The sequence below is a fragment of the Pristiophorus japonicus genome, chromosome 1 (genome assembly GCF_044704955.1).
Source record: "Pristiophorus japonicus isolate sPriJap1 chromosome 1, sPriJap1.hap1, whole genome shotgun sequence".
NCBI lineage: Eukaryota > Metazoa > Chordata > Chondrichthyes > Pristiophoridae > Pristiophorus > Pristiophorus japonicus.
Genome location: NC_091977.1, coordinates 121766584 through 121793432, shown reverse-complemented (window position 1 = coordinate 121793432; position 26849 = coordinate 121766584). Strand labels below are relative to the sequence as shown.

Genomic DNA, 26849 nt, shown 5'->3' with positions numbered 1-26849 from the left:
AAAAGCACACCAAAAACTTACCTCGCGATTCTCCGAGTGCAGCAGGTCTGTTCAGCAATTAGTGCGACGCAGCACAACAGCGGGGGGCGGAGCTACAGCCCTGGCCAAAGAGTGTTGGCAGCTGCGCGCGTGCGCAGTGGAGTGTGCGCAGTAGCGCCTGGCCCCCAGATTCTGTGCGCGTGTGCTGCTGGCTGTGTGGGAGGGGCCCGAAGCATGCTGACCCGAACCCTGGCCGAATGGGCTCCTCGCTGCAAGTAAGGTTGACTGGATATCTTCCCAAGGCAAGAAATATTGGAGGGGTTTCACAGTGGAGGAGAAAGTCACTGGCTGAATGGGCTTCCTCATCACAGCCAGAGTGCCGATTTCCAGCCTGTAGCACGCAGCCCCTAGCCCTGGCCGGGCTCCTGAACGGGTAGGTGAGGTAGGAACTTTTTATTTTTTATTTATTGATTTATTGAATGATTTTTTTTATTTAAAAAAAAAAATTTATTTATTGATTTATTTATCATTTATTATTGATGATAGTTCTTTATTTTTAAAAGTGAAGTGTTTAATGCTTTGGAAAATCCCCTAACTTCCCTTCACCCCCCCCCCCCCCCCATCTCTGGCTACCTGTGCCTAATTCTAAAGTGTACGCAAGGTTTTTCTGAGCGTACAAAAGTCGACACTTACTCCGTTCTAAGTTAGTTTGGAGTAACTTTTCGGTGCCTAAACTTGCAAAACAGGCGTAAGTGGCTGGTAATGTCCCCTTTTGAAAAAATAAACTGAACTAAAACAAAACTAAACTAACTCACTAGAACTGGAGCAAACTAAATGCCAAGGATTGCGATTTCCAAGATACTCCAAACTAAACTAGTTGCTCCAAAAAAATAGGAGCAACTCCACTCAAAACTTGGGCCCTTTAAAACTGCCATGTAACATTTGCAATCCTCCAGTCCTCTGCAACCATCCCATGTCTAAACAGGATTGGAAGATTGTGACCAGAGCTCCCACAATTTCCACCCTTACTTCCCGCAGTAACCTAGGATGCATCTTGTCATGTATCCTACATGGTTACTGTTGGTACTATCACAAGGTGTGCCACCAGAGGGCACAGCAGTGGGAGACTTGTAGGTTACCTGTACAGATGTGCCTGGCCTAGTATAAAAGGCAGGCCACCATGTGTGATCCTCACTCTGGAGTTATGTCACTACAGTTCAAGTACAACACATTGCCTCGTGGAGTCATTATCAGAGTATCTAAAGACATAACACATCCCATCTGGATGGGGTGACTTTTCTACTTTGAGGACTGACAACCTCTTAAGTACTTCCTTTTTTTATCCCTTTTTATCCTATGCAATATCGCTACTACCTCCCCCTTTACTACTACATTGGCAGCATACTGTTTTCTTGTGAAGACAGATGCAAAGTACTCAGTTAGTGCCTCAGCCATGTCCCTCCCTCCACATATTATCATCTCTATTTTGGTCCCTAGTCGGTCCCACTCTTTGTTTGACTATATTTTACTATTTGTGTGTTTATAAAACAACTTTGGGATTTTGGGACCGTGGTGAGACCACACCTGGAGTAGTGTGTACAGTTTTGGTCTCATTACCTAAGGAAGGATATACTTACCGTAGAGGAGTGCAATGAAGGTTCACCAGACTGATTCCTGGGATGGGGGAATTGTCCTATGAGGAGAGATTGAGTCGACCAAACCCATATTCTCTAGAGTTTAGAAAAATGAGAGGTGATCTAATTGAAATATTCAAAATTCTTACAGGGCTTGACAGGGTAGATGCAGGGAGGATGTTTCCTCTGGCTGGGGTGGCTAGAACCAGGGGTCATAGTCTCAGAATAAGGGGTCGGCAATTTAGGACTGAGATGAGGAGAAATTTCTTCACTCAGAGGGTGGTGAATCTTTGGAATTCTCAATCCCAGAGGGCTGTGGAGGCTCAGTCATTGAGTATATTCAAGACAGATCGATAGATTTTTGGATTTTAAGGGAATCAAGGGATATGGGGATAGTGCGGGCAAGTGGAATTGAGGTAGATCAGCCATGATCTTATTGAAAGGCGGAGTAGGCTCGAGGGGCTAAATAGCCTACTCCTGCTCCTATTTCTTATGTTCTTATTCCCTTTTATGTTAGCAGCTAATCTATTCTCTTACTCTCCTCTTTGCCCCTCTAATTCCCTTTTTTAGATCTCCTCTGTACTTTCTATATTCAGCTTGGTTCTCAAATGTATTAAAAACCTTACATTTGTCATAAGTCTCATTTTATTTTTTTATATCTTTTGTCATCCAGGGAGTTCTAGCCACTTTGAAGGCCTCCCATTGTTCAATTACTATTTTGCCTACGAATGTTTAATTCCAATCCACTTGGGCAACATACCTTTTCAACTCACTGAAGTTAGCTCTCCTCCAGTTAAGTATTTTTACACTTGATTCTTCCTTGTCCTTTTCCATAAGTACTCTAAACCTAACATTTCGATCACTGTTCACCAAATGGTCCCCCACTGAAACATTCTCTAGATTTCCCAGAACTAGATCCAGGACAGCAGTCTTCCTTGTTGGGCTGGAAACACATTGACCAAGAAAGTTCTCTTGTACACATTTCAAGAATTTCTACCGTCTTTGCCCTTTAAACTGTAACTATCTCAGTCTATATTAGGATCATTTTAATTTACCATTACCACTATGTAGTTTTTGCATCTTCCAGTAATTTGCCGGCAAATTTGCTCCTATTATCTCATTTCCACTATTTGGTCTATAGTATAACCACTTCTCTATTGTTCCTTAATTCTAATCAAATAGATTCTGTATTTGACCCCTCAACTACATCATCCCTCTCCAATGCTATAATAGTTTATTTGTCAATACTGCTACCCCTTCCTTTCTTCCTTCACCATTTCCTGAATACCTTATAGCCTGGTATATATAGCCAGTTCCGAATCCTCCCTTTCTTTTAGCCAGGTCTGTTATTGCCAATATATTATAGTTCCATGTGGCGACTTGTGCCTGCGGCTCACCAACATTTACCACGCTATGCGCATTTACGCACACGCACTCCAAACCCATCTTATACTGCCTCGTATTTGCCCGCTGCTGATCCCTCCCATTTCTGAACTATTCTTTACTCTGGTGCTCTTTGTGTCTCCCAGTCCTCTGTGCACCTTGTTTCTGCTCTCTGAAACATCAGAGTCTAATGTTTTATCCTGGTGTCCAATCTCCTGTCAAATTAGTTCAAATCCTCCCCCACAACAGCAGTTAACTTTCCAACGAGGACATTGGTCCCAGCTCCGTTGAAGTGCAACCTGATTCAATAAGATCATGGCTGATCTACATCAATTCCACTTTCCCATCCTATCGCCATATCCCTTTATTCCCTTCGTGCACAAAAGTCTCTCTCGCTCAGTCTTGAATATACTCAATGACTGAACATCGATAGCCCTCTGGCCAAGAGAATTCCAAAGATTAGTTTAAAGATTACAGATTAAAGTTTGCCTTAGAATTATTACTTTCTTTAATGAAAATATATCTCATATTTGCTAACATTAAATTCCGTGCTAGTTTTTTTCCATTTGACTATCTGATCAATATCCCCTTGCAGCTTCCTTTAGTCCTCCGAATTATTTACTGTGCCTATTTTGATAATATCCAAATTTGCAGATGATACAAAATTAGAAGACCTAGTATTTATTCTAGCACTACACGCCTCCACAGCTCTCTGGGGCAGAGAATTCCAAAGATTCACGAACCTCAGAGAAGAAATTCCTCCTCGTCTCAGTTCTAAATGGACGCCCCCTTATTCTTAAACAATGCACATTATTTCTAGATTCCCCCACGAGTGGAAACATTCTCTCTGCATCTACCCTATTGAGCCCCCTCAGTATCTTGTATGTTTCAATAAGATCACCTCTCATTTTTCTAAACTCCAATGAGTGTTGGCCCAACCTGCTCAACCTTTCTTCATGTCAATCCCTTCATCTCAGGAATCAATCTAGTGAGCCTCCTCTGAACTGCCTCCAATGCAACTATATCCCTCCTTAAATAAGGAGACCAAAACTGTACACACTGCTCTAGGTGTGGCCTCACCAATACCCTGTACAGTTGTAGCAGGACATCCCAGCTTTTATACTCCATCCGCCTTGCAATAAAGACCAACATTCCATTTGCCTTCCTGCTGTACCTACATACTAACTTTTGGTTTTTCATGTACAAGGACTCCCAGGTCCCTCTGTACTGCAGCATTTTGTAATCTCTCTTCATTTAAATTATCATTTGCCTTTTTATTTTTCCTGCCAAAGTGGATAACCTCACACTTTCCCACATTATACTCCATTTGCCAAATGTTTGCCCACTCACTTAGCCTGTCTATATCCCTTTGCAGATTCTTTGTGTCCCCCTTACAACTTGCTTTCCCATCATTCTTTGTATCATCAACAAACCTGGCTACATTACACTCGGTCCCTTCATCCAAGTCATTAATATAGATTGTAAATAGTTGAGGACCCAGCACCGATCCCCATGGCACCCCACTAGTTACCGTTTGCCAACCAGAAAGCGACCCGACTCTCTGTTTTCTGTTAGTTAGCCAATCCTCTATCCATGCTAATATATTACGCCCAATCCTGTGAGCTCTTATCTTGTGCAGTAACCTTTTATGCGGCAACTTATCGAATGCCTTCTAGAAATCCAAATACACCACATTCACTGGTTCCCCCTTATCCACCCTGCTCATTACATCCTCAAAGAACTCCAGCAAATTTGTCAAACATGATTTCCCCTTCATAAAACCATGCCGACTCTGCTTGACTGCATTATGCGTTTCCAAATGTCCTGCTACTGTTTCCTTAATAATGGACTCCAGCATTTTCCCAACATGGCATGGCATGTAATAAAACTGCATTGCACCTGCATACCTGCTGTAGTCCCATTTTCTCGGGCTGATAGACTTGCCCTGGTAGATAAACAGAATCCTTTTCTCCCAGCTAATACTTGCCACACACTCAGGGTGATTTACTACTCCAAAGTATGCAGTGGCACTCCTGATTTTGAGAGGAAGTTACAGTTGTCAGCATGTGTAATAAGTGCAATTTAGCTGATATAAAAGAGGAGACATTATCTAATGTGAGTCACTCATGGCAATCAAATAACTTTAACAGCATAATACATCAAATGAGGAACATTTATATGTCAATTATTTGTTTAGTTTGATGGTACTTTCACTAAGATTGTGAAGAGATTTACAGAGAAATTTCTTTGCACAGAGGATTGGTGGACCACAGAATGCACTGCCACATGGAGTGGTTGAGGAGCAGCCATTGCATCTTTTAAGGAAAAAAATGCTATATATGTGGACGTATTTACTCTGTACAGCCACCCGAGGGCTCATTTCCCAGAGTCCCAAGGTATCCCATAATCCCTTGGGAACACAGCTATTTAAGAAGGCTTCACAGGTTGGAGGGGCACTCTGGAGATCTGCAATAAAAGGCTACGGTCACACTTTACTTTAAGCTCACAGTGTTCAGTCTGACTCTTTCTCCATACACAACAAAAAGGATAAATAGTTGAAGCAGGGGAAGATATAACGTTATGGGGAGAGAGTAAAGCAGTGGGGGCAGTTTTGGATTGCTCCAACAAAGAGCCAGTATAGACATAATGGGCCCAAGTTTCCACGCGATAAAAAACGGGCGCCCATCCGAGCTGGGCGCCCGTTTTACGCGCCACAAAGTGCGCCTAAAAAAACCTTCCGTATTCTCCACCTCCCTGCAGGTCCTCTGGCCCTCGGCATGGCGCAGCAGGAGCTGTAGGGGGCGGAGCCAGGTCCCTGCGCCGAAAACAGTGCCGGGAGCTCTGCACATGCGCGCTAAAGTGGGCACGCAAGTGCAGTAGCTCCAGGCGCCCGAAACTGTGTGGGAGGGGCCCGAAGCACGCAGCCCCTAGCCCTGGCCGAATGGCCTCACTGGGGCTGCGTGAATAAGGCTCCTCCCACGGCCAGCTCCTGCCTCCTGCCGACTCCCGCTCCCCCCCCCCCCACCACCCCCCGACCGGACCGGACCCGACTCGACCCGCCTGTCGCTACCGCTCCTGCTTCCGCCCCCCCCCGACCAGACCCGACTCGACTCGACCCGTCTGCGTCGGCCGCTCCCGCTCCCACCCGACTCTACTCTCGCCCCCGGACTGGATCCGACCTGACCTTCCCCTCCCCGACCTGACCTCCCTCCCTCCCTCCCTCCCGACCCGAACCGAACCTCTCTCCCCGACCCGACCCAACGCCACCTACCTCTGTTCAGCCCATTCAGCCTTCGGTCCCGACGGCAAACCGCTTCCTAAAGGCCTGCCTGAAGAACTTTCACACAGGTAGGAACATGGTTTATTTAATTTTTTCTTTGCTTATAAATGTTTATTCAGGTTGGATTTATTTGTATAATATTTGTATAAGTATAACTAAGGGTTTATTGTAGAATTTAATGACTTCCCTTCCCCCCACCCCCCACCCTCGTTCCCTACGCCTAATTTGTATCCTGCTCCTGATTTTTTAATGTGTAGAACAGGTTTTTTCAGTTCTACAAAAATCTTCACTTGCTCCATTCTAAGTTAGTTTGGAGTACGTTTTCACTGTGGAAACTTTAAAATCAGGCAGTGGCCGGACACGCTCCCTTTTGAAGAAAGAATTCTGTTCCAAAGTCGAACTATTCTACCTGACTAGAACTGCAGAAAAAAAAATGTGGAGAATTGCGATGTCTAAGATAGTCCTTTTTCTCCACCAGTTGCTCCTAAAAATCAGGCGCAAATCATGTGGAAACTTGGGCCCAATGGTTCTATAAAACTTTCTACTATTGTGTTTTGCTGGCACTAATGATCATATCCTTTTTATGTTAAATATTTTTGCTCAATAAATACAATACCATCAGTCTTTGAATATAATTTTCACACTAAAAATGTCAAATAGAAATGTATACATAGATTCTGAAATAATGGTATTTTTCCTAAAATTTGGGTCTCAAAGGAGAGGGTCGATATTATAGAGAGGTGTTATGCTTCAAGATAAATATTGATCTCAAAACATCCTTGTTGCACACATTTTACATTTTTGTTACCAACTATATTGCAGCTATCTAAATTAGGATTTTGTACCTCACCACACAATTTCCTTGGGTGCATACAGAATGTAGAAAATTATATCTGTACAGCATAATTAAAATTACATTGTACATAAGTGGTAAACAACTATTATTTGGTTGATGCAACCTAAATATTTATTGAAATATCAGAGGTTTATAATTGTGTTGTATTCCAAGAATGTGGTATAAGCATTAGATAATAAATTGCTTGACCACAAATAATGGAAAATGCTAAATGAAATCCAAAGACTTGGATGAAGATGGTTTAGACCCCATTAAAACCATTAATGTTGCAGCTCAGAAAGCTAAAAACAAAGTAAATTTGTAAAATATCGTCATTTTATATTCAGCTCTGTAATAAAACATCTCAAGTTTAAAAGCTAAGTTTAAAAGATTCTGAACACAACTACTTTACAGTCCATTATTAAACATTTATTGAGTTATAAATACACCAAAACTGAAAATATGTCCAAATAATAATGTTCATAGAATGCCAAGATATGATTTACTTACTTGGTTCTGTATAGATTTCCTGAAAATCTCCTGCTGTCATAGAAAAATTAGCATGAGATGGAAGACTATGAGAATTAACATCAGGAAAATGGACAGGTCGAATCTGATCAGCTGATCGCCTGTTGTTACTAAATTGATGGATCCAGGGATAAAGTGTCATTGTGTTAACGCCAGAACATCTAAAAAAAAAGTGAACTGACAAGCTAAATTATACACTTTAATACACCATAGTCATATTTAGATTTTCCAAGCAAACCAAAAATTGTAAATGCTGAAAATGTGAAACAAACACAGAAAAGTGCTGGAAATACACATATCACAGTCAGTACCTGTAAAGAAAAAAAGGCAGGTTAACATTTCAAGTCAGACCGAGTTCTGATGAAAGGTTAATGCTTTGGGTATAACCTACGTTTTCTCTTTACATATTCTACTTGACGTGCTGTTTTTTTCCAGCATTTTCAGTGTTTGTTTCCAAAAAAATATATATTGCTTTAATAATTTCAAATTAGATTAATATTTTAAAACCACACACTGTATAACAAATGTGGTTCAAATTCTAAAATCATACTCTACCTGTTGAGTACAAAATGTGAACAGAAGAGCATGTATAGACTCCACTCATTACCCTGGCAGCTATAACCCAGTCTAGCTATCTCCCAGGCTAGTCTTCCAAGTCCTGCTCCTGGTACAAGTACGTTCATGTCAGCAGGATTGCTGTATTGAGAGAGCAATATAATTTAACAATTAATTTCATATGCAAGGACTCAGCTGAGCAATTAAACAGTTATTGAGTATCATAGGATATAGCAAATGATTTGTAAGGATCACAGTCAGGTTTCTATCTCACCGCATCTTTAACATAATCGCAAATTAACAATACGGAGATCCTTGTTTTCAAATGTATGTTCATCCATTTCTTGTTTGAAAATTTCTACTCCAATAGTTTTTTGTGTATGCAGCTAACAAACAAGTTCATAAAACTACTTAGTTACCATGCAGATTTTACTGTTTAGAACGGACTAAACACCAATTTCTGTTCATGCAATAACCTCAATGTTCCATCTTATGTACAACTCTACCAAAGTGACTTACAATTAACAGCAGTGTGCCATCAGCAGCAGTGGGAACTTTGTTCAATGCCCAAGAAGCTATTTCTGACTACACATATGTAAAAGGAAGGTTAATTTTTAGTCTTCAAACTGTTGGAGGACCTTTTATTTTTGATGTAGATCAATGATTTTGTTTTTGGTCAGTAACTGCAGTATATACACAATTATATATACGGGAGTGGTAGTTTCCTCAATTATACTAAGTGTTTTAATCAGAAGCATGGAAATTGAAAATCACAACTGAAAGTCAGCTGCTATTTATGGTGCATCAGTTCCTGTAGAAATGCTGAGTCAAATTTTGTTAATACTGTTCCTCTAGGTGGAGCTATGTGGTACCCACACATGGCACCATGGAATAGAGAATGCAGGTTCCTAACTCCCATTCTTCAGTCTGAGGCACTCATCTCAGATGTATGACACAAGAGAGGCACAGAACAGAGGCCAACATTCTCCATGCAGAGTAAAACACATTAGACAGGGAGCCTCCCATGAGAGTTCTCATGTTGTTAGCAGCAGGACAAATATGACATTAGGAATAGCCTGACAGCAGGTTGCCCAGCTCTTTTAGCCACAGAAAATATGTGGCCTGAGGATGGAGAGCTTCTTAGAGGAGTAAACATGAAAGAGAGATTACACACAAACTAAAAGAAAGAAATTGTTCAAGTACAGTGACTTTTCAGAACTATATTTGAGACACATAATTAAGAAAGAAAACATCAAAGTCAAAAAACTGCTACTCAGCTCTTCAAAGCTAAGCCCTCTATAGTTCTCAACTCACCCAAGTCTAGCTTCCATCTGCATTTTGAATGCCTGTGTTTTTGACTCGACAATCATTACAAATTTTTGTTCCAAAGATGACTGTATATTTGGCTCCAGCAGGAGCCCAGCATTCCTATATCATTACTAGCTGTTTTGCAATATATTATATATGTAATTTATCTGAATCAAACTGAATTAACTTATCCATGTTTCTGTTGGCAAGAATCACTTTTTTTTATTAGTAATTATATATTTTATCTGATGTGTTCACATAATTACTATGATAGCAATATTAATTATATAAATACAAGTATGCTTTACTAGTTGTAATCAAATCTTTATTAAATATAAAATAACATTAAAGCTATTATGGAAGAATGTACATTGAGTAAAGTTCTATCAAATGTAATCTTTTAAGCAATTTTTAACTGCCTATGACTGTATTGCACTCTAATAATGGCCAGTTACACGGGGAGTTAGTACTGACATTCACAAGCTGTTTTTCAGTAATTCAATCACATATTCTGCTTTTATTATTTCCAGACAAGGAGAAAAAAAATTCTTGCAGGGTTCACTTTGTCTGGCTCTTTTATCATTGCAAGCATGTGTTATGCTGATATGTATTTTGGACGGTTTATGTTTCAATTTTCTACCCTGCTCTCCTGAAGATGATGATTCTTGCTGAGGTATAGTTCCACAGGCAATCAGCAGCCTGGTAGTGCCTCACCAAGTGGCCATGTGTTCTGCGTGAAGTACTGGCAACACATCTTTGAGAGCTATTCAGCCATGCTGACCCAAATCCTATCCTCATCAACCAATCTCTACATGCATTTACTTTACAGCAGAGATCACTAGATAGTGACCAAGAACTCTGACTGTTTTTTCCCCCCCTTCAAACCAGGGACAGAGACCAACTACAGTGCCTCACTGCTGCCACAGCTAAGATCAGCAAACTCAGCACAAACCACAGGTCATGCATTGAATCTAATCTGCTAAACCTTATCTTGAAAAAGGTGCTAGGATGAAAAAGATTAATAGATGCATAAAATTATTTTATTAGTCTCTCATTCAAGGTTCTAAACATATAATTTTATGGAACCAATACAGTACCATTCATCCTCAGGGAAATGTTTTATTATTTCTTCAATAATTGGCCGATAACAAGCATCCCGTTCAGCCTTGCCATCGTCACTCCAATCTCTTACAAACTGCTTAATGGTGGACTTCAGTTTATCCATGTCAAAGGTGGATGCTGGTTTTAATCGTCCGTCAGTCTGTTTGTGTTATAACCAAAAATAATTATTTATTACCAACTGGGAGAAAACCCCAGGGAAAAATTGACCCATTAAGAAAAATCTGGTCTAAGATTTTTAGATTTCTTTCTCCCAAATTTTTGTATTTTCCAGCTCATTGTGTCAATTACATAGACTTGCATAAAAGTTACAACACAAAAGTGGGCCATTCAGCCCAATTGGTCCATGTTGGTGTGCATCTTCCACATGAGAGTATAGCTCTAATTCCATATGCCTGCCCTGTATCCAGATCTCATTCTGCTATCTTTCAGCTACCTAATGAACCTATTCTTAAATGTTGGTATGGTCTTTGCTTCAATCATTAACTCCAGCAGTGCATTCTATAGCCTCACAACCCTCTATGCAAAAATAGTTAATGTTTTTGGTGGTGTTGGTTAGGGGATAAATGTTGGGCCAGGACATCAAGGGAACTCATTTTTCTTTTCTTTAAATGATGCCATGAGATCTTTTACATTTACCTGAAATGGCAGATGGGACATTTGTTGACTATTTCTTCCAAAAGACAGCATCTCCAATAATGCAGCACTCCCGCAGTACTGCACTGAAGTGGCAGCCTAGATTATATACTGTAGGAGGAATAAATCCACAATCTTCTGACTAAAGGCAGATTTGTTTTGCTAGGGTATAGTTCCAGGGGTAATGGCAGTCCAAGTGGACATTATTAACATGAGAATCTCCTGCTCCTGATCCCAAATCTCCTACATTTAATTTTATACCTGTCCCCTTGTTCTAGAGCACTCAACCACTGGAAAGTCTGTTTCTATCTACTCTGTCTCATCCCTTCATAATTTTAAACATCTCTATGAATTACTCATTCATCTCCTCTGTTCTAAGGAAAATGCCCCAATTTTCTAGTCTTTTTGTGTTTCCTCATATCAGTCAGCTTCCGAGTGAATTTGCATGTACCCTCTTCTATTGTCTCAGCATCCTTTCTCTGTGTAGCCCAAAACTCCACACAGTACTCCAACTGTGGTCTTACTAAGGTTTTATATAAATTCACCATTACACCTCAACCTTGCTATTCCATCCCTCTTGCCATAAAACCCATTATTCCACTAGCATTTTTTAATGGTTTTATCCACTTGAGGTGCTGCTTTTAAGGTCTTGTGAACTTGAACCCCCAAGTCCCTCTGGTCTTCCACATCACCCAGCGGTCCCCCATTCAAAATATATGCACACAGTGAACAGAAGTGGTTCCAAAATAGAATCCTGTGGGACACCATTATTCACTTCCAAACACTTTGGGAAATTGCCCCTAACTCCCACTCTCTGTTTCCTCCTTCCTAACCAATTTTTAATCCAATTTGATACCCTCCCCCGAATTCCATACCCTTTAATTTTCTCCAATAGTCACCTGAGTGATACCTTGTTAAAGGCTTTCTGAATGTCCACGTACACAACATCCACTGCCATTGCCCCAACCACCATATGCGTCATCTCCTCAAAAAAGCGAGGTCTCACTTGGGCCCCAAGTAGAATGACTGAGCAATCCCAAACCAGTTCCCAACAGATCCAAGTCCGCAACACAAAACACCATCGATTTCCTGCTCATTAGACCATTTGAATTATATAGTATGCAATATGGACATTTTATATTGTTGCAGGGTGGGGGAGTGGGTGGAAGATGGTATCCATCTGAATTTGTTGTGGTATATTGGAGGTCTACATTTCAACTAACCATTATGCATTTCATCTAGAAGCATCCAGTGAGTGTTAGTAGTCCTCACCTACTGTCCACCCAAGTTCCAGCAGGAGTCACAAGATAGCAATCAGAAGTGGAAACTCTGGCTAATTTTTCACCTTTCCACCCAGGGGCATCAAGGTCAATTGCAGCATTCTGAATGCTGTGCTGGCTGAAATCATCTAACTCAGCAGAGCCTTGTAATTACAATTTTTAGGCTCAATACTACACTATTCCCATTCTGAATCATGATTCATTAAAGCGATTGACCTGGAATTTGTGGTCAGTGGCGAAGCAAAGGCATTTTCCAAAGAAAGCTTTCCACAGAGATCTCGTGATTTCTGTAGTGAGAAGTTCCATAGTGGGAATTCCCTAGTGCGATCTGCTGTGACGTCAACAAGCTGTCTAAGCAGCCAATCACATTGCGTAATTCCCAGACAGGGAACCAGGAAATGAAAAGTTGCTTTTATCCAGACTTAAAAAAAAATGTTAGCGAGAGTGAAACAAAGATTGGATCTTTTACGTGGGGATAAGGTAGAACCTGAAATACCATGAACAAACTTTAAAAACAAAAATTAATAATTTTTTTAAAAAGTTTCTTAAAAATTGCAATTATTATGGAGAAATTTGACATTCCACAAAATTAAAATTTGTTTTTCAGGGCTATAACATTTGTTAGCAGTCAATATGCTATTAAAACCCCAGTTACATCTAATCCAAAAGGGTCTAACTTTTAATTTACCACAGAAAAGCCCAAGTTCTCATCAGTTTCACTGATTACACGGATTGCTGGCTCAGGTGGGCGGGGGGGGGGCAAAGTGCCCACAGTGCAGCCAGTGTTGGAGCAGTGAATGACTAACCGCAACTTCAGGATTTCCACGTTTAGATGCGCATGCGATACATCTTGAAATTGCAGTCAGTTTCAAAGGGGTAATAACGGCGAGAATTTATTCTCTGAGGGTTGTAAATCTGTGGAATTCTTTGCCCCAGAAAGCTGTGGAGGCTGGGTCATTGAATATATTTAAGGCGGAGATAGACAGATTTTTGAACGATAAGGGAATAAAGGGGAGTGGGCAGGGAAGCGGAGCTGAGTCCATGATCAGATCAGCCATGATCTTACTGAATGGCGGAGCAGGTTTGAGGGACGAAGTGGCCTACTCCTGCTCCTCTTTTTTATGTTCTTATGAACTCTGTTAGCTTGCCGTTATTACCCACCACAAATTCTGGTCCATTATATCACAACCATTAATGCTTTAAAAATAAGAAATACTGTCCACATGGCATTTGACTAAGACTATAATCTTATTTTAGGGTTCAGAAGTCATCAATAAAATATTTTACTTGAGGTCTCGGTCTTGCATGCACTCCCAGGTATCCACTGCTCTTTATTTAACAAAACTGTGAAGGACAGATATTTCCATTTTAGTATTATACAATTATCCTAATCAAGTAGGGGAAAATATCCTAATATATTGCATTCATTAGGTCAAAGCTAATCTTAAATGCAGTACCAAATGATAGATAATTTACTCAGATATACACAGGATACCAGATACTTGGGGTGAATTACAAAAATCCCTGCAGCCCCAAGTTGCTTTTGAGCCAACACAGTAGCTGAGTTTCAAAATAATGTAGTTTGTCCTTCACTTACCTCCATATCTATGACTCCATATTCCTTATTTTCAAACATATGATTGCAGTTGTTAATAATTGCTTTCAGGATCTCGTAGTTATGTTCAATACACTCCCTTAATTTGTTCACGTGTGGAAGGAAATTGGGAAGCAGCTTCCGATGAGCTGCTGGAAGGGATAGGAATTGCTTTTCAGATCGAGTTACCCTCTCATGAGCATATATCCTGGAAAGTGAAGTTGCATTGGAAAATGAGCAGGGAAAATTGTGAACAATGCAACACATTTTCACAAGCATAACTACTGAACCTACAAATTTTCATCTTATAGCCTATAACTTGTACCAACCAAAAGTGGTGCAGCCCATCATGTAAATGCAGATTTTATAAATATTTAAAATAATCACATTACATTTATATTGATGTCGACTATCTTAACCAAAACATAATTATGAAATTACCAATACAAATTTGCATAATATCCTTAAAAAATTCTACTAATTTTTAAAAATACTATTATACCAAAATAATTGTAAATACTTTGCCTGAAAAGTGACCAGAGAAATTAGACAAGATGCTTAAAGCAGATCGTCTTTTAATGACTGGACACTTCACAACAGCATCCAGGTCCATGACAAATTCTAAACTAACAAGCCTACGGCTGACAGAATCCAAGTAGTGGCAAGGTCCTTCACTTAGCTCAAATGTCAGGTGCTCAAGATGTGCCAGTAAATATTGAAAGTAACATTCCTTCATACATTTAATAGCATGTATTATTTAAAATCTCCTGCAGTGTACAAGGAGAGAATACTTTACATTGCAAGTGCTTCCCCACTGAGTTCCTCTTTAAAAACTTGTGAATTCTTTTACTCCTCCAGTTTCCCTTCTTCCATTGCCCTCCCAACAGAGATTTATACACATTATGTACACGTTTAAATCAGAGTCAAGAGAGATCCAATTACCAATGCTCATTATGAAGACAAGCTTTCCCTCAGTCCTAGTGTCCTCTGCATTTCTCCGTGACTTATTTTGAAATAACTGGCATGGTAATACTTTCTGAATCATGTCATAGTGTTGTGAAATGTGTAATGCCGACTGATGTACCATATTTGTAAATCTTATGGAGAACACCAATGCAGTGCCAGTGCGCTTCAAATGTTGAATAATGCACAGCACTTATAGAATAGAAGGGAGCAAGCAAGAAAAGAGAGAAGCATATGAAACCACTTATCTAAAGCCTCCAAATAAGCCAAAACTGTAAACAAATTTGACTTTAGAACTACTATTATGTTAAAAGGATGTAAATCTATACATCAAAGGCCAACTATTCCACACAAGAAAAACAGGCTAGAAGCTTGTCCTTTGCTTTCAATACCAATGATGCTTTAAATGTTGACCACAAGATAATTAAATACCACAATCCTGAGAATTTTCAAACCTATTGACACATATGAAGTCTTTATCTAAATTTGAAGTCACAGAACCAGCAAAGTGTGAAGCAAATTATCGAGCTTCCAATTGGGCCATTGTGTTACTGGGTACTGTGTGAACTGTGGCTCAATGGTAGCACTCTCGCCTTTGATTCAGAAAGTTGTGCGTTCAAGCTCCACTCGACACGTGAGCAGAAAATCTAGGCTGACACTCCAATGCAGTACTATGGGAGTGCTGCACGGTTGGAGGTATTGTCTTTCAGATGAAACGTTAAACTGAATCCCTGTCGGTCCTCTCAGATGGACGGAGAATATCCCATGGCCCGATTTTGACGAAGAGCAGGGAAGTTCTCTCAGCTAGCATCACTAAAACAAATAATCTGGTCATTATCACATTGCTGTTTGCTGGATCTTGCTGTACACAAATTGGCTGCCACATTTCCCACAACACACTCCTGGTTGGCCTGCCACATTCTACCCTACGTAAACCTGAGGTCATCCAAAACTCGGCAGCCCGTGTCCTAACTTGCACCAAGTCCCGTTCACCCATCACCCCAATGCTCGCTGGCCTACATTGGCTCCCGGTTAAGCAATGCCTCAATTTTAAAATTCTAATTCTTGTTTACAAATCCCTCCATGACCTCACCCATCCCCATCTCTGTAATCTCCATCATCCTCACAACCACCCCCACCCCAACACTCTTTTGATCATGTGCCGTAATTTCTTCCCGTGTGGCTCAGTGTCAAATTTATTTTTTTGTCTTCTAACACTCCTGGAAAGCGTCTTAGGACGTTTTACTACGTTAAAGGCGCTATATAAATACAAGTTGTTGTTATAGGTAAGATGCTTGAAGGAATCACTAGGGATGCAATGTATGAATACTTGGATAGAGGGACAATCTAATTGTATTTTTGAAGAAGTTACTAAGTTGGAGGATGAGGGAAGCCCAGGAAACATTGTCTACTCAGACTTCAAAAAAGCTTTGATAAGGTACCACACAAGAGACTTCTCTACAAGATCAAAATCTCTGGTAATATATTGAACTGGATTGAGAACTGTCTGGCAGGATGTAGGCAAAAAGTAGTTATCGATGGATTTGGATGTTTGGAGACCAGTCACCGGTGGTGTCCCCCAGGGATCGGTGTGGGACCATTGCTCTTTACTATTTTTATTAATGATCTGGATGTGGGAGTTGGGGGTACAATCTGAAAATGATACTCAGATCTGTGCGAGTGTTAGGACTGTAGTTGATCTCGTCTGCTTCAGGCAGATCTTAATGTGTTGGGAGCTTGGGCCCATGACTGGAAAATGATGTATAACCTGGATAAGTGCAGGGTTATGCATGTGGGCAGGGCAAATGCTCAATATTCAAAGCATTAACAGTGGAGATAGAAAAAGATTTGGGCATTCTAGTGCATACATCTCTAATGAAGAGTAATGCCATGAAGCGATAGCAAAAGCAAATAGGGTGTTGGGGTGTATCCATAGGATAATTGAGTAGAGGACGAGGCATATTATTTTGTCTTTGTAAAAGACCATGGTCAGGCCTCACCTAGAATACTGTGCCCAGTTTTGGTCTCCTCACATGGTGGTGATATTGAGACTTTAGAAAGAGTGAAGAGGAGGGCCACGAGACTAATTCCCAGTTTAAAGCATCTTCGTTATAGAGATAGGCTAAAAAAAAGTTGGGACTCTACACTTTAAAGAAACAGAGACTGTGGAGAGCTCTGATTGAGGTTTAGAAGATGAAGGGAATAGATTGTGTCCCAGTTGACAGTTTGTTCCAATTAAAAAGGTTAGGGAAGAACTGGGGTAACAATGTTAAGCTGTGTAAGGCCAGATCTAGGTTATATGTCAGGAGGTGGTTCTTTTCCCAGAGAATACTGGACCTCTGGAACAGGCTGCCGTCTCATGCAGTGGAGGCTGATTTGCTGAATATATTCGAGAGATGGGTTTGTTTCTGGCTGTGGCAGAGATCAGCTCTTACAAAATGTAGGTACTGGAGGGAATTAGGGGGCAGTGCAATTTCCTGGACTAATTTCAATTGCCTAGATGGATCGGAAAGGAATTTCCCATTTTTTCCCCCTCCAAATTGGCTTGGGGTTATTTTTTTTAAATATGGTTTGTCACCTCTCCCAGGAAATAACCTGGTTTCGAGTGGGATGGAGAGTATATATTGGCCCGGAATTTGCGGTCATTTTGCCTTTGAAACTGACCGCAACTTCAGGATTTAGCACATGCACAGCCTAATGCGGAAATCGTGAAGTTGCGGTCGGTCATTCACTGCTCCTCCACATCAGGGAAACTGACAAAAACTTTGGCTCCACTGTAGTAATACCGTTTTTTACATTCCCCACTAAAAGTTAGACCCAAAGGGATTAGATATAACTGGGGTTTTAATAACATATTGATTGCAGGTTATGGCCCTGAAAAACTAATTTTAATTTTGTGCAGTCAAATTTATCAATTTTAATAAAAAAATTAAATTAAGAAACTGTTTGTTCATCTTTATTTCAGGTTTGCCTTTTCCCCATGTGAGAGCCCCAATATTTGTTTTGCTCTAACATTTTTAGAATTTTCGGAGCTTACTCACTTCCTTGTTCCGTGTATGAGAATTCTGCATATTGATTGGCTAATGATGTCACAGCAGCTGTGGGATTCCCACTAAATTATGTTGATTTCAACCTCGCATTGGAAAACCCAAACTTCTCAAGAGAGATCGCAAGATATTTGTGAGCTTACTTCGAGGCCACCAGCGAATGCCTTTGCTTCACTGCTGACCGCAAATTCTGGGCCATTGTGATACACGAGGTATCGAAATGTCATCAACCTGAAACATTAACGCTGTTTCTCTCTCCACAGATGCTGCCTGACCTGCTGAGTATTTTTAGAATTTTCAGTTTTTATTTCAGATTTCCAGCATCTGCAGTGTTTTGCATTTGTTTTTCTCTTTATTTACTCTATCTAAACCCTTCATAATTTTAAATACCTCTATCAAATCTCCTCTTAGCCTTCTCTGTTCTAAGGAGAACAACCCAAGCTTCTCCAATCTATTCACATAACTGTAATCCCTCATCCCTGGAACCATTCTAGTAAATCTCTCTGTACCCTCTCCAAAGCCTTCATGTCCTTCCTAAAGTGTGGTGCCCAGAATTGGACACAATATTCCAGCTGGGGCCGACCCACTGTTTTATATAGGTTTAGCTTAACACACATTGTTATATCAAAAATAATGCTTTGCCAGTTAAACTTTGCGGGAAATAAAAGTTTAACACCTCAACCTGTCTGCTGAGAATGTTTCTATATGAGGGAGGACCAAAATAGCAGCCTGAAATATCCAGATGAAATTATACTTCAACATTGCCACAAAACATTTACAATACACAAACAACCCTAATCAATAATGAGCCTGCTTAAATCTGGAATGTAATCACATCATCTATTAATTTGTAGAAGATATCCAACACAGTTCCACTTCAAAAACAGCAAATAAAGTACCTTTAAGAGAGTTGCCACATAAATATTGATACACTGTAAATTAGTAAAACAAATCCTATTGGTCAGCCTTCCCATAATACCACAAATAGCTTAACTGCCATTCACACTAAATGTTCAAACCCTCTTAAAAAAAAAATAAATGTAAAACTCTCATCAATTCTGAGTTGTTGCTAACTTGAGATAAAATTTGTATTCCACTGTTAAACCATATTGGAATATTGAAAGGTAATGGTGTATAATAACAAAACATAGACAAATCATGTAACTCAAGCAACAAAGCAGATTGTGAGAACAGCGATCACATGAGCTGTGTTAATAAGATAGATTTGCATTATAAATGGCATACACTACAATGAAAATTCTGAACCATTGGCAATTCATCAATACTCCTTGTATTTTTGCCATTTAAATGTTAGTATATTTGCTGACACAAAGGCAGAATGGTTCCCAAACAGTTCAGATGTAGTCTGACACACATTTCTCAGATTTACCGAGGATACATTGGTGGCACCATAATAGCAAGATGCCTGAATCAATTGAAGCAATGGGAGATAGCTTTGAAAACAGCTTTATCCACTAAAAAAAAATTCAACATTTTTCTGCCCTCAAATGAAGTGGAAATGTAAATATATCTGAGGTAGTTGTGAATAAATTAAAACAAGTGTATACACCACTTTATTGAGCTGTAAAACTGACCATTAGCATAAGCTGCAGTACTAGTGTTTAGCTGGACTAGGTATGCATTTTAGCTGATGCAATTATTTGAAATGTTCCCATGTGCAGTCCTTTACAGCAAGGTGTAAAAGGCACTCAAAAAATGTACAGGATAAGAAATATGCTGGTGTTGCATTGCTAATAATTGCCGTGCAATAGTGTCTTACTGGCATGTAATGCTGCAGCATTGCAAGGGTTTTCATCACAATGTTCATTATTATCCTGTCACATGCTGTAGAAGAGACACAATGGAAAAATATGGAATGGAAGACACAATGGAAGAACCTATAATTTTATTTTAATCATTTATTTTAATGTGCACTTTATAAAATAGATGGCTAAACTGTAGTTATGCGATATTGGAATGCAGGTGATGTTAACAAAGCACTCAAGTTTTGTTGTTGGGAGTCTTTGATATTATGTGAACCCCTCAGTAGCGTTAAACTCCCGCAGCACACACCCAGTCATAATTTAGTAACTCCTGAAATTTCAGAAATGATTCCACAACTAGCCCAGATAAAATCTATTTCTAAATCGTTGGCAAAATTCATCACTGTTTGAAAAACAGAAGACTGAAACTTGAAACTAATGGTTTGGGACATTTAAAATTAAAAAGACAAAGGATTTTTAAAAATAAATCAAGCAATGCAAAAAACATAACATTTCACAGGACTTTGCTGAATTACAAGATCATGCAAGAGCTAAACCACAGTTTAGATTTTTAGATTGTATGTAGTCTGCTATTTTAAATTTTGTAATTTCAGCATCAACTTTCACCACTTTGAATAATTATATAACAAAATAATATAAAAATCTGGTGCTTAGTTCACAATTCCACACAAAATCTTAGTTCCTGAAAGCCTGAGCTACAACTTAGACATCAGAGTGAGCTATTGCATTGTCACAGGAACAATTTGTATGTTTATTATCAAATGGCATATTGCATAGCATATTTTTCATTCAGACAGAGGGAAAAAGTATTACAAGTGACAAAGAAAACCAAAACCTTTCAGTGATCTCAATGTTCAACTGAGAATATTGATCGAGACCTACCTTTCCACCTAACACTGTAGCTATAGTCCTCAAAACACCTGTCCCATAATTTAAATTTATGGCTGGCAGCTTGTTTAAGCATAATTCAATTCAGCATTCTGCTGACGCATCAGAATTGTTCTAATGAATTACTGTCTTGTTCCTCATTGGTAGCCACCTTAATGCTACTCGCTGGCAATTATCACATGTACAGAATTTCATGTCTTGATTTCAGATTGTGATCAATGTTACATTTTCCCTGTCATTTTAGCTGCCACTGCCTCCACAATCTAAACTGAACACCAAGACATTCCTGAAGAAGTGAGAGGCACAATTATAGGGATGCATTGTGAAGAGCTAACCCCTCCAATTTATGGATTAAGCATTTCCAACAGTTTCTCTTTGAACAGGCTATAGCTCACTGTATTCTATAATGATTACAGCTGGTGCTCTACACTGTTTAAGTGCATCAGTGGAAATGGAGTGGGCACAACAGAACAGCAAATTCACTAAACCTAGTATTTTACTGACTTATTGGGGACATTCAAAATTAAACTGTATCTATATCTGCTTCCCTTTACTTATTTCCATTACTTACAGCAGACAAGGTGCACTCAGTTTCAGACAGCCTCTGCTGGCTACATTCATGTCACAATGTAGAAAATAACATGTCCATGCACAACAGATGCAAAATTAAAGTGCCCTAATTTTGTAACAATTTTGATTTGAAAAGTGTTTCAATAAAGTCACAAATTTGTGATATATGAATAATACACACTCGGTATCAATGATAACAGACTGGAAGCCATCATTCAGTGCTGTGTTAATTAGTTTGAATATACGATAGCTACCCTGTGTATCCTCCACAAAGCATAGAAAGTGAAATAAAAGTGAATCCTGAAAAATGCATTGAAAAAAAACCAAACAAACAAGTGGAAATTATATACTTTATTTTTTTTTAAACCAAATTCAGTTATAAAAACAAGATGTTCTGAATATACAGAGTTCCAAGATGGATCTCCTAGTTTAGACTGAATGTGGAGGACTGACACTAACTATGGTATTGTTTTTTTTTTTAAAAAGGAACTGTCCAGGCAAAAAAAAGTTTAATAATAATAAAAATGACTAGATAGGGACAATCACTGCTGGTAATATTGACTACTAAACTAATCTCCTGAACTGTTTTACAGAAGCAGCTAACACACACAGCAACATAGCTGTATAGGGCATAAAGAACTTCAAAGGTACTCCTCCTTTCCTCTGTCAACTGCTCATGAATCTAAAACTTTTCAATCCTCTTCTTTCTCCCCGCCCCGCCAAAAGGGTGCTTCTATTATGAGTAAAAAGATCAGTAGATTTTTAAAAATGTGTTCCACATTTCGAGATGTGGGGGGTTGGAACAAGAGTAGGCCATTGGAAGATTACATTTAAATCTAGGGACCGTTTGCCTCGATTGTCGGTCATCATTTTTTGAAAATACTCCCCGCTCTTTAAGCCCCCTGGAAACGGCAATACATCAGAAAGACAAGTCAACAGATTAAAAAGCTGTGAAGAGACATACAGGTAACTATAAACAAGCTCAGTGTAAATGTAAATGTACGTCTGTAGGCCCAGGTTTGTATCCGTGCCGGTGTCAGTCAGCCCTCTGACAGCCTCATGGAGCTCAGGCCTGTGCTGCACTCTCTCTCTTTCTGCTTTATTGACAGTTTTACCTATAATATCTAAAAGCATTAATGATTTTCCAGAAGTGTTCTTTCTCCAGCCGCTCCTCCTCCTCCTCCTTTCCCTCTTCCTTTTTCTCCTCCTCCTCCTCCTCCTCCTCGGAACAGTTGTGGTTCCCCTCGTTCTCCATCTTTTTCTCTCTCTGCTCGGCAAACCCGCCACCAGAGAAACCCTTTCCTCGCCTCGCAATCGCACCGAGGAGACGGAGCGGCGGCAACAGCCACAGCCCGCCCTGCACAGCGACACCTGACGGCTCGGAGCATGGACCGAGCTGGCCCTGGGCAACTGCGGGACAGCGACACCTGACGGCTCGGAGCATGGACCGAGCTGGCCCTGGGCAACTGCAGGACAGCGACACCTGGCGGCCCGGAGCATGGACCGAGCTGGCCCTGGGCAACTGCGGGACAGCGACACCTGGCGGCTCGGAGCATGGACCGAGCTGGCCCTGGGCAACTGCGAGACAGCGACATCTGGCGGCCCGGAGGATGGACCACTCCAGCTCCGAATAACTTCCCCGAGGTAAGCAGTAAGTCAGGACACAGCCAGAAGGATATACCTGCCAAGACGCTCACATTTTGGTTTAAAACTGAGAACCAGTTGATGTGGTATATTTGGACTTTCAGAAGGCTTTTGACAAGGTCCCACAGAAGAGATTAATGTGCAAAGTTAAAGCACATGGGATTGGGGGATTGTCAGACAGGAGGCAAAGAGTAGGAGTAAATGGGTACTTTTCAGAATGGCAGGCAGTGACTAGTGGGGTACCTACCGCAAGGTTCTGTGCTGGGGCCCCAGCTGTTTACATTGTACATTAATGATTTAGACGAGGGGATTAAATGTAGTATCTCCAAATTTGCGGATGACACTAAGTTGGGTGGCAGTGTGAGCTGCGAGGAGGATGCTATGAGGCTGCAGAGTGACTTGGATAGGTTAGGTGAGTGGGCAAATGCATGGCAGATGAAGTATAATGTGGATAAATGTGAGGTTATCCACTTTGGTGGTAAAAACAGAGAGACAGAATATTATCTGAATGGTGACAGATTAGGAAAAGGGGAGGTGCAACGAGACCTGGGTGTCATGGTACATCAGTCATTGAAGGGTGGCATGCAGGTATAGCAGGCGGTTAAGAAAGCAAATGGCATGTTGGCCTTCATAGCGATGGGATTTGAGTACAGGGGCAGGGAGGTGTTGCTACAGTTGTACAGGGCCTTGGTGAGGCCACACCTGGAGTATTGTGTACAGTTGTGGTCTCCTAACTTGAGAAAGGACATTCTTGCTATTGAGGGAATGCAGCGAAGTTTCACCAGACTGATTCCCGGGATGGTGGGACTGACCTATCAAGAAAGACTGGATCAACTGGGCTTGTATTCATTGGAGTTCAGAAGAATGAGAGGGGACCTCATAGAAACGTTTAAAATTCTGATGGGTTCAGACAGGTTAGATGCAGGAAAAATGTTCCCAATGTTGGGGAAGTCCAGAACCAGGGGTCACAGTCTAAGGATAAAGGGTAAGCCATTTAGGACCGAGATGAAGAGAAACATCTTCACCCAGAGGGTGGTGAACCTGTGGAATTCTCTACCACAGAAAGTTGTTGAGGCCAATTCACTAAATATATTCAAAAAGGAGTTAGATGAAGTCCTTACTACTAGGGGGATCAAGGGGTATGGTGAGAAAGCAGGAATGGGGTACTGAAGTTGCATGTTCAGCCATGAACTCATTGAATGGCGGTGCAGGCTAGAAGGGCCGAATGGCCTACTCCTGCACCTATTTTCTATGTTTCTATTAAGAATAAACACATCCCATATATTTACAATGTCTTGTTTTGCTCATAAAAATACTTAAATTCCATGTAAAATAACAGAATCAGGAGATCACTTGAGGATTATCAACTGCAGCAACCTGGTAAACCAATCAACACAAATATGCAGCCTGACTAATCTCCTTGATTTCTTTGAAGTGACAAACTAAGTGGACTGTGGTAAACCCTTCTTCTTAGGCGGTCCCTCATATAGAAACATAGGATGACTTGCTTCAACATTAGAAAGGGATGAGTTTCCATGAAGGACCTGACATTCCAGGTCCCGAACTACATCTTGAAGGGTGGAAGATGCCAGTGCGTGGATTTTTTTAACGTGTGGTGGCCGTTGCACACCAGCCACCACACGGACTTGACAGAACTAGGTCTTCTTCCAGTGGCAAGGATTAACCAAGATGACTGGAGACCAGCTCTGCTGCACGGACCGAGTACACACACATATCACAGTGTGGGCTGGCCTGTGCTGCCCCTGGGCCTTCGCCTCTTCTGGGCCCCGAACTCTCGCCTCTACTGGGCCCCGATCACGTCGCTCTACAATCTCTTGCTGCTCCTTCACCCCAACCTCGCCGCTCTTCTGCTGCTTGCCGCCTTTCCTGCTGTAGCTGCCCACGTTCCAATCAGCAACCTTGATTTTGGTGATGTCCAATCCAGTCGCCCTTCTCCAAGTCATCGCCCTCCTGCACCAACTCGCGCTGCTCCCTGAAGTGGCCTCCATGCTGCTCCCGGGCCGCCGCACCTCCGTTTCTTTTATGGCCCCAACCTGCGGCTGGTGGTTTCTCACAGGTCCCCTCCAACGTTATGTGCCTACAATTCCAAAAGCTTTTGATGAAGTTCCATGCAACAAGGCAAGGGAATACACAATAAATGGGAGGATATTGAGAGGTGTGGAGGAACAGAGGGACCTTGGAGTGCATGTCCACAGATCCTTAAAGGTAGCAGGACAGGTCAATGAGGTAGTTAAAAAGTCATACGGAATGTTTTCCTTTATTAGCCAAGGCTTAGATTATAAGAGCAGGGAAGTTATGCTAGAACTGTATACAACACTACATAAGAACATAAGAAATAGGAGCAGGAGTAGGCCATACAGCCCCTCGAGCCTGATCTGCCATTTAATATGATCATGGCTGATCCGATCATGGACTCAGGTCCACTTTCCTGCCCGCTCCCCATAACCCCTTATCGGTTAAGAAACTGTCTATTTCTGTCTTAAATTTATTCAATATCCCAGCTTCCACAGCTCTCTGAGGCAGCGAATTCCAGATTTACAACCCTCTGAGAAAATACATTTCTCCTCATCTCAGTTTTAAATGGGCGGCCCCTTATTCTAAGATTATGCCCCCTAGTTCTAGTCTCCCTTATCAGCGGAAACATTCTCTCTGCATCCACCTTGTCAAGCCCCCTCATAATCTTATACGTTTCGATAAGATCACCTCTCATTCTTCTGAATTCCAATGAGTAGAGGCCCAACCTACTCAACCTTTCCTCATAGGTTAACCCTCTCATCTCCGGAATCAACCTAGTGAACCTTCTCTGAACTGCCTCCAAGCAACTATATCCTTTCGTAAATATGGAAACCAAAACTGCACGCAGTATTTCAGGTGTCACCTCACCAATACCCTGTACAACTGTAGCAAGACTTCCCTGCTTTTAAACTCCATCCCCTTTGCAATAAAGGCCAAGATTCCATTGGCCTTCCTGATCACTTGCTGTATCTGCATAGTAACCTTTTGTGTTTCATGCACAAGTACCCCCAGGTCCCACTGTACTGCAGCACTTTGCAATCTTTCTCCATCTTTCTCCACTAGTTAGGCCACAGCTTGAGTACTGCATGCAGTTCTGGTCACCACATTACAGGAAGGATGTGATTGCACTAGAAAGGGTGCAGAGGAGATTTACGAGGCTGTTGCCAGGACTGGAAAAGTTTAGCTATGAGGAAAGATTGGACAGGCTGGGGTTGATCTCCTTGGAACAGGGGAGGCTGAGTGGAGATTTAATTGAGGTGTCTAAAATTATGAAGAGCCTAGATAGAGTGGATAGGAAGGACAATTTCCTTTAGCAGAGGAGTCAATAACCAGGGGGGCATAGATTTAAAGTAGTTGGTTGAAGGTTTAGAGGGGAGATGAGGGAAAATAATTCACCCAGAGGGTGATGGGGGTCTGGAACTCACTGTCTGAAAGGGTGGTAGAGGCAGAAACCCTCATCACATTTAAAAAATACTTGGATGTGCACTTAAAGAGCTGTGACCTACAGGGATACGGACCTAGTGCTGGAAGGTAGGATTAGGTTGGGTAGCTCTTTTTCGACCGACACGGACACGATGGGCCGAAATGGTCTCCTGTGTCGTAATTTTCTATGATTCTATGATTACTAATTAAACTCAAAGTCCTGAGGATTCTGACAATTTGAATATGGATAAGAAATTGGCTGAAGAATAAAAAACAACAGGTACTGGTTACAGGAATAATGTCAGGGTAGGGAGGAAGTACTGAGTCAGTTGTCTCAGGGCTCAGTGTTGGAACCACTATTGT

The 26849-nt window shown here is 41.0% G+C and overlaps 1 protein-coding gene across 4 annotated transcripts in view; it reads right to left on the bottom strand.

Moving 5' to 3' along the window:
- The window catches only part of carnmt1 (carnosine N-methyltransferase 1), a 56362-nt gene extending 33564 nt beyond the window's left edge, over nt 1-22798 (bottom strand). For 3 of the 4 annotated variants that reach the window (XM_070862468.1, XM_070862478.1, XM_070862482.1), the window contains exons 1-5: nt 22499-22798; nt 14135-14339; nt 10600-10763; nt 8195-8335; nt 7622-7800 (exon numbers count right to left, since the gene is read on the bottom strand). In XM_070862468.1, the coding sequence (XP_070718569.1) occupies nt 7622-7800; nt 8195-8335; nt 10600-10763; nt 14135-14339; nt 22499-22638 (829 nt within the window). In that variant the 5' untranslated portion in view covers nt 22639-22798. The remainder of the gene's footprint in view (nt 1-7621; nt 7801-8194; nt 8336-10599; nt 10764-14134; nt 14340-22498) is intronic. The other variant, XM_070862471.1, reaches the window with a different exon arrangement.
- Between the last annotated feature and the right edge of the window lie 4051 nt (nt 22799-26849).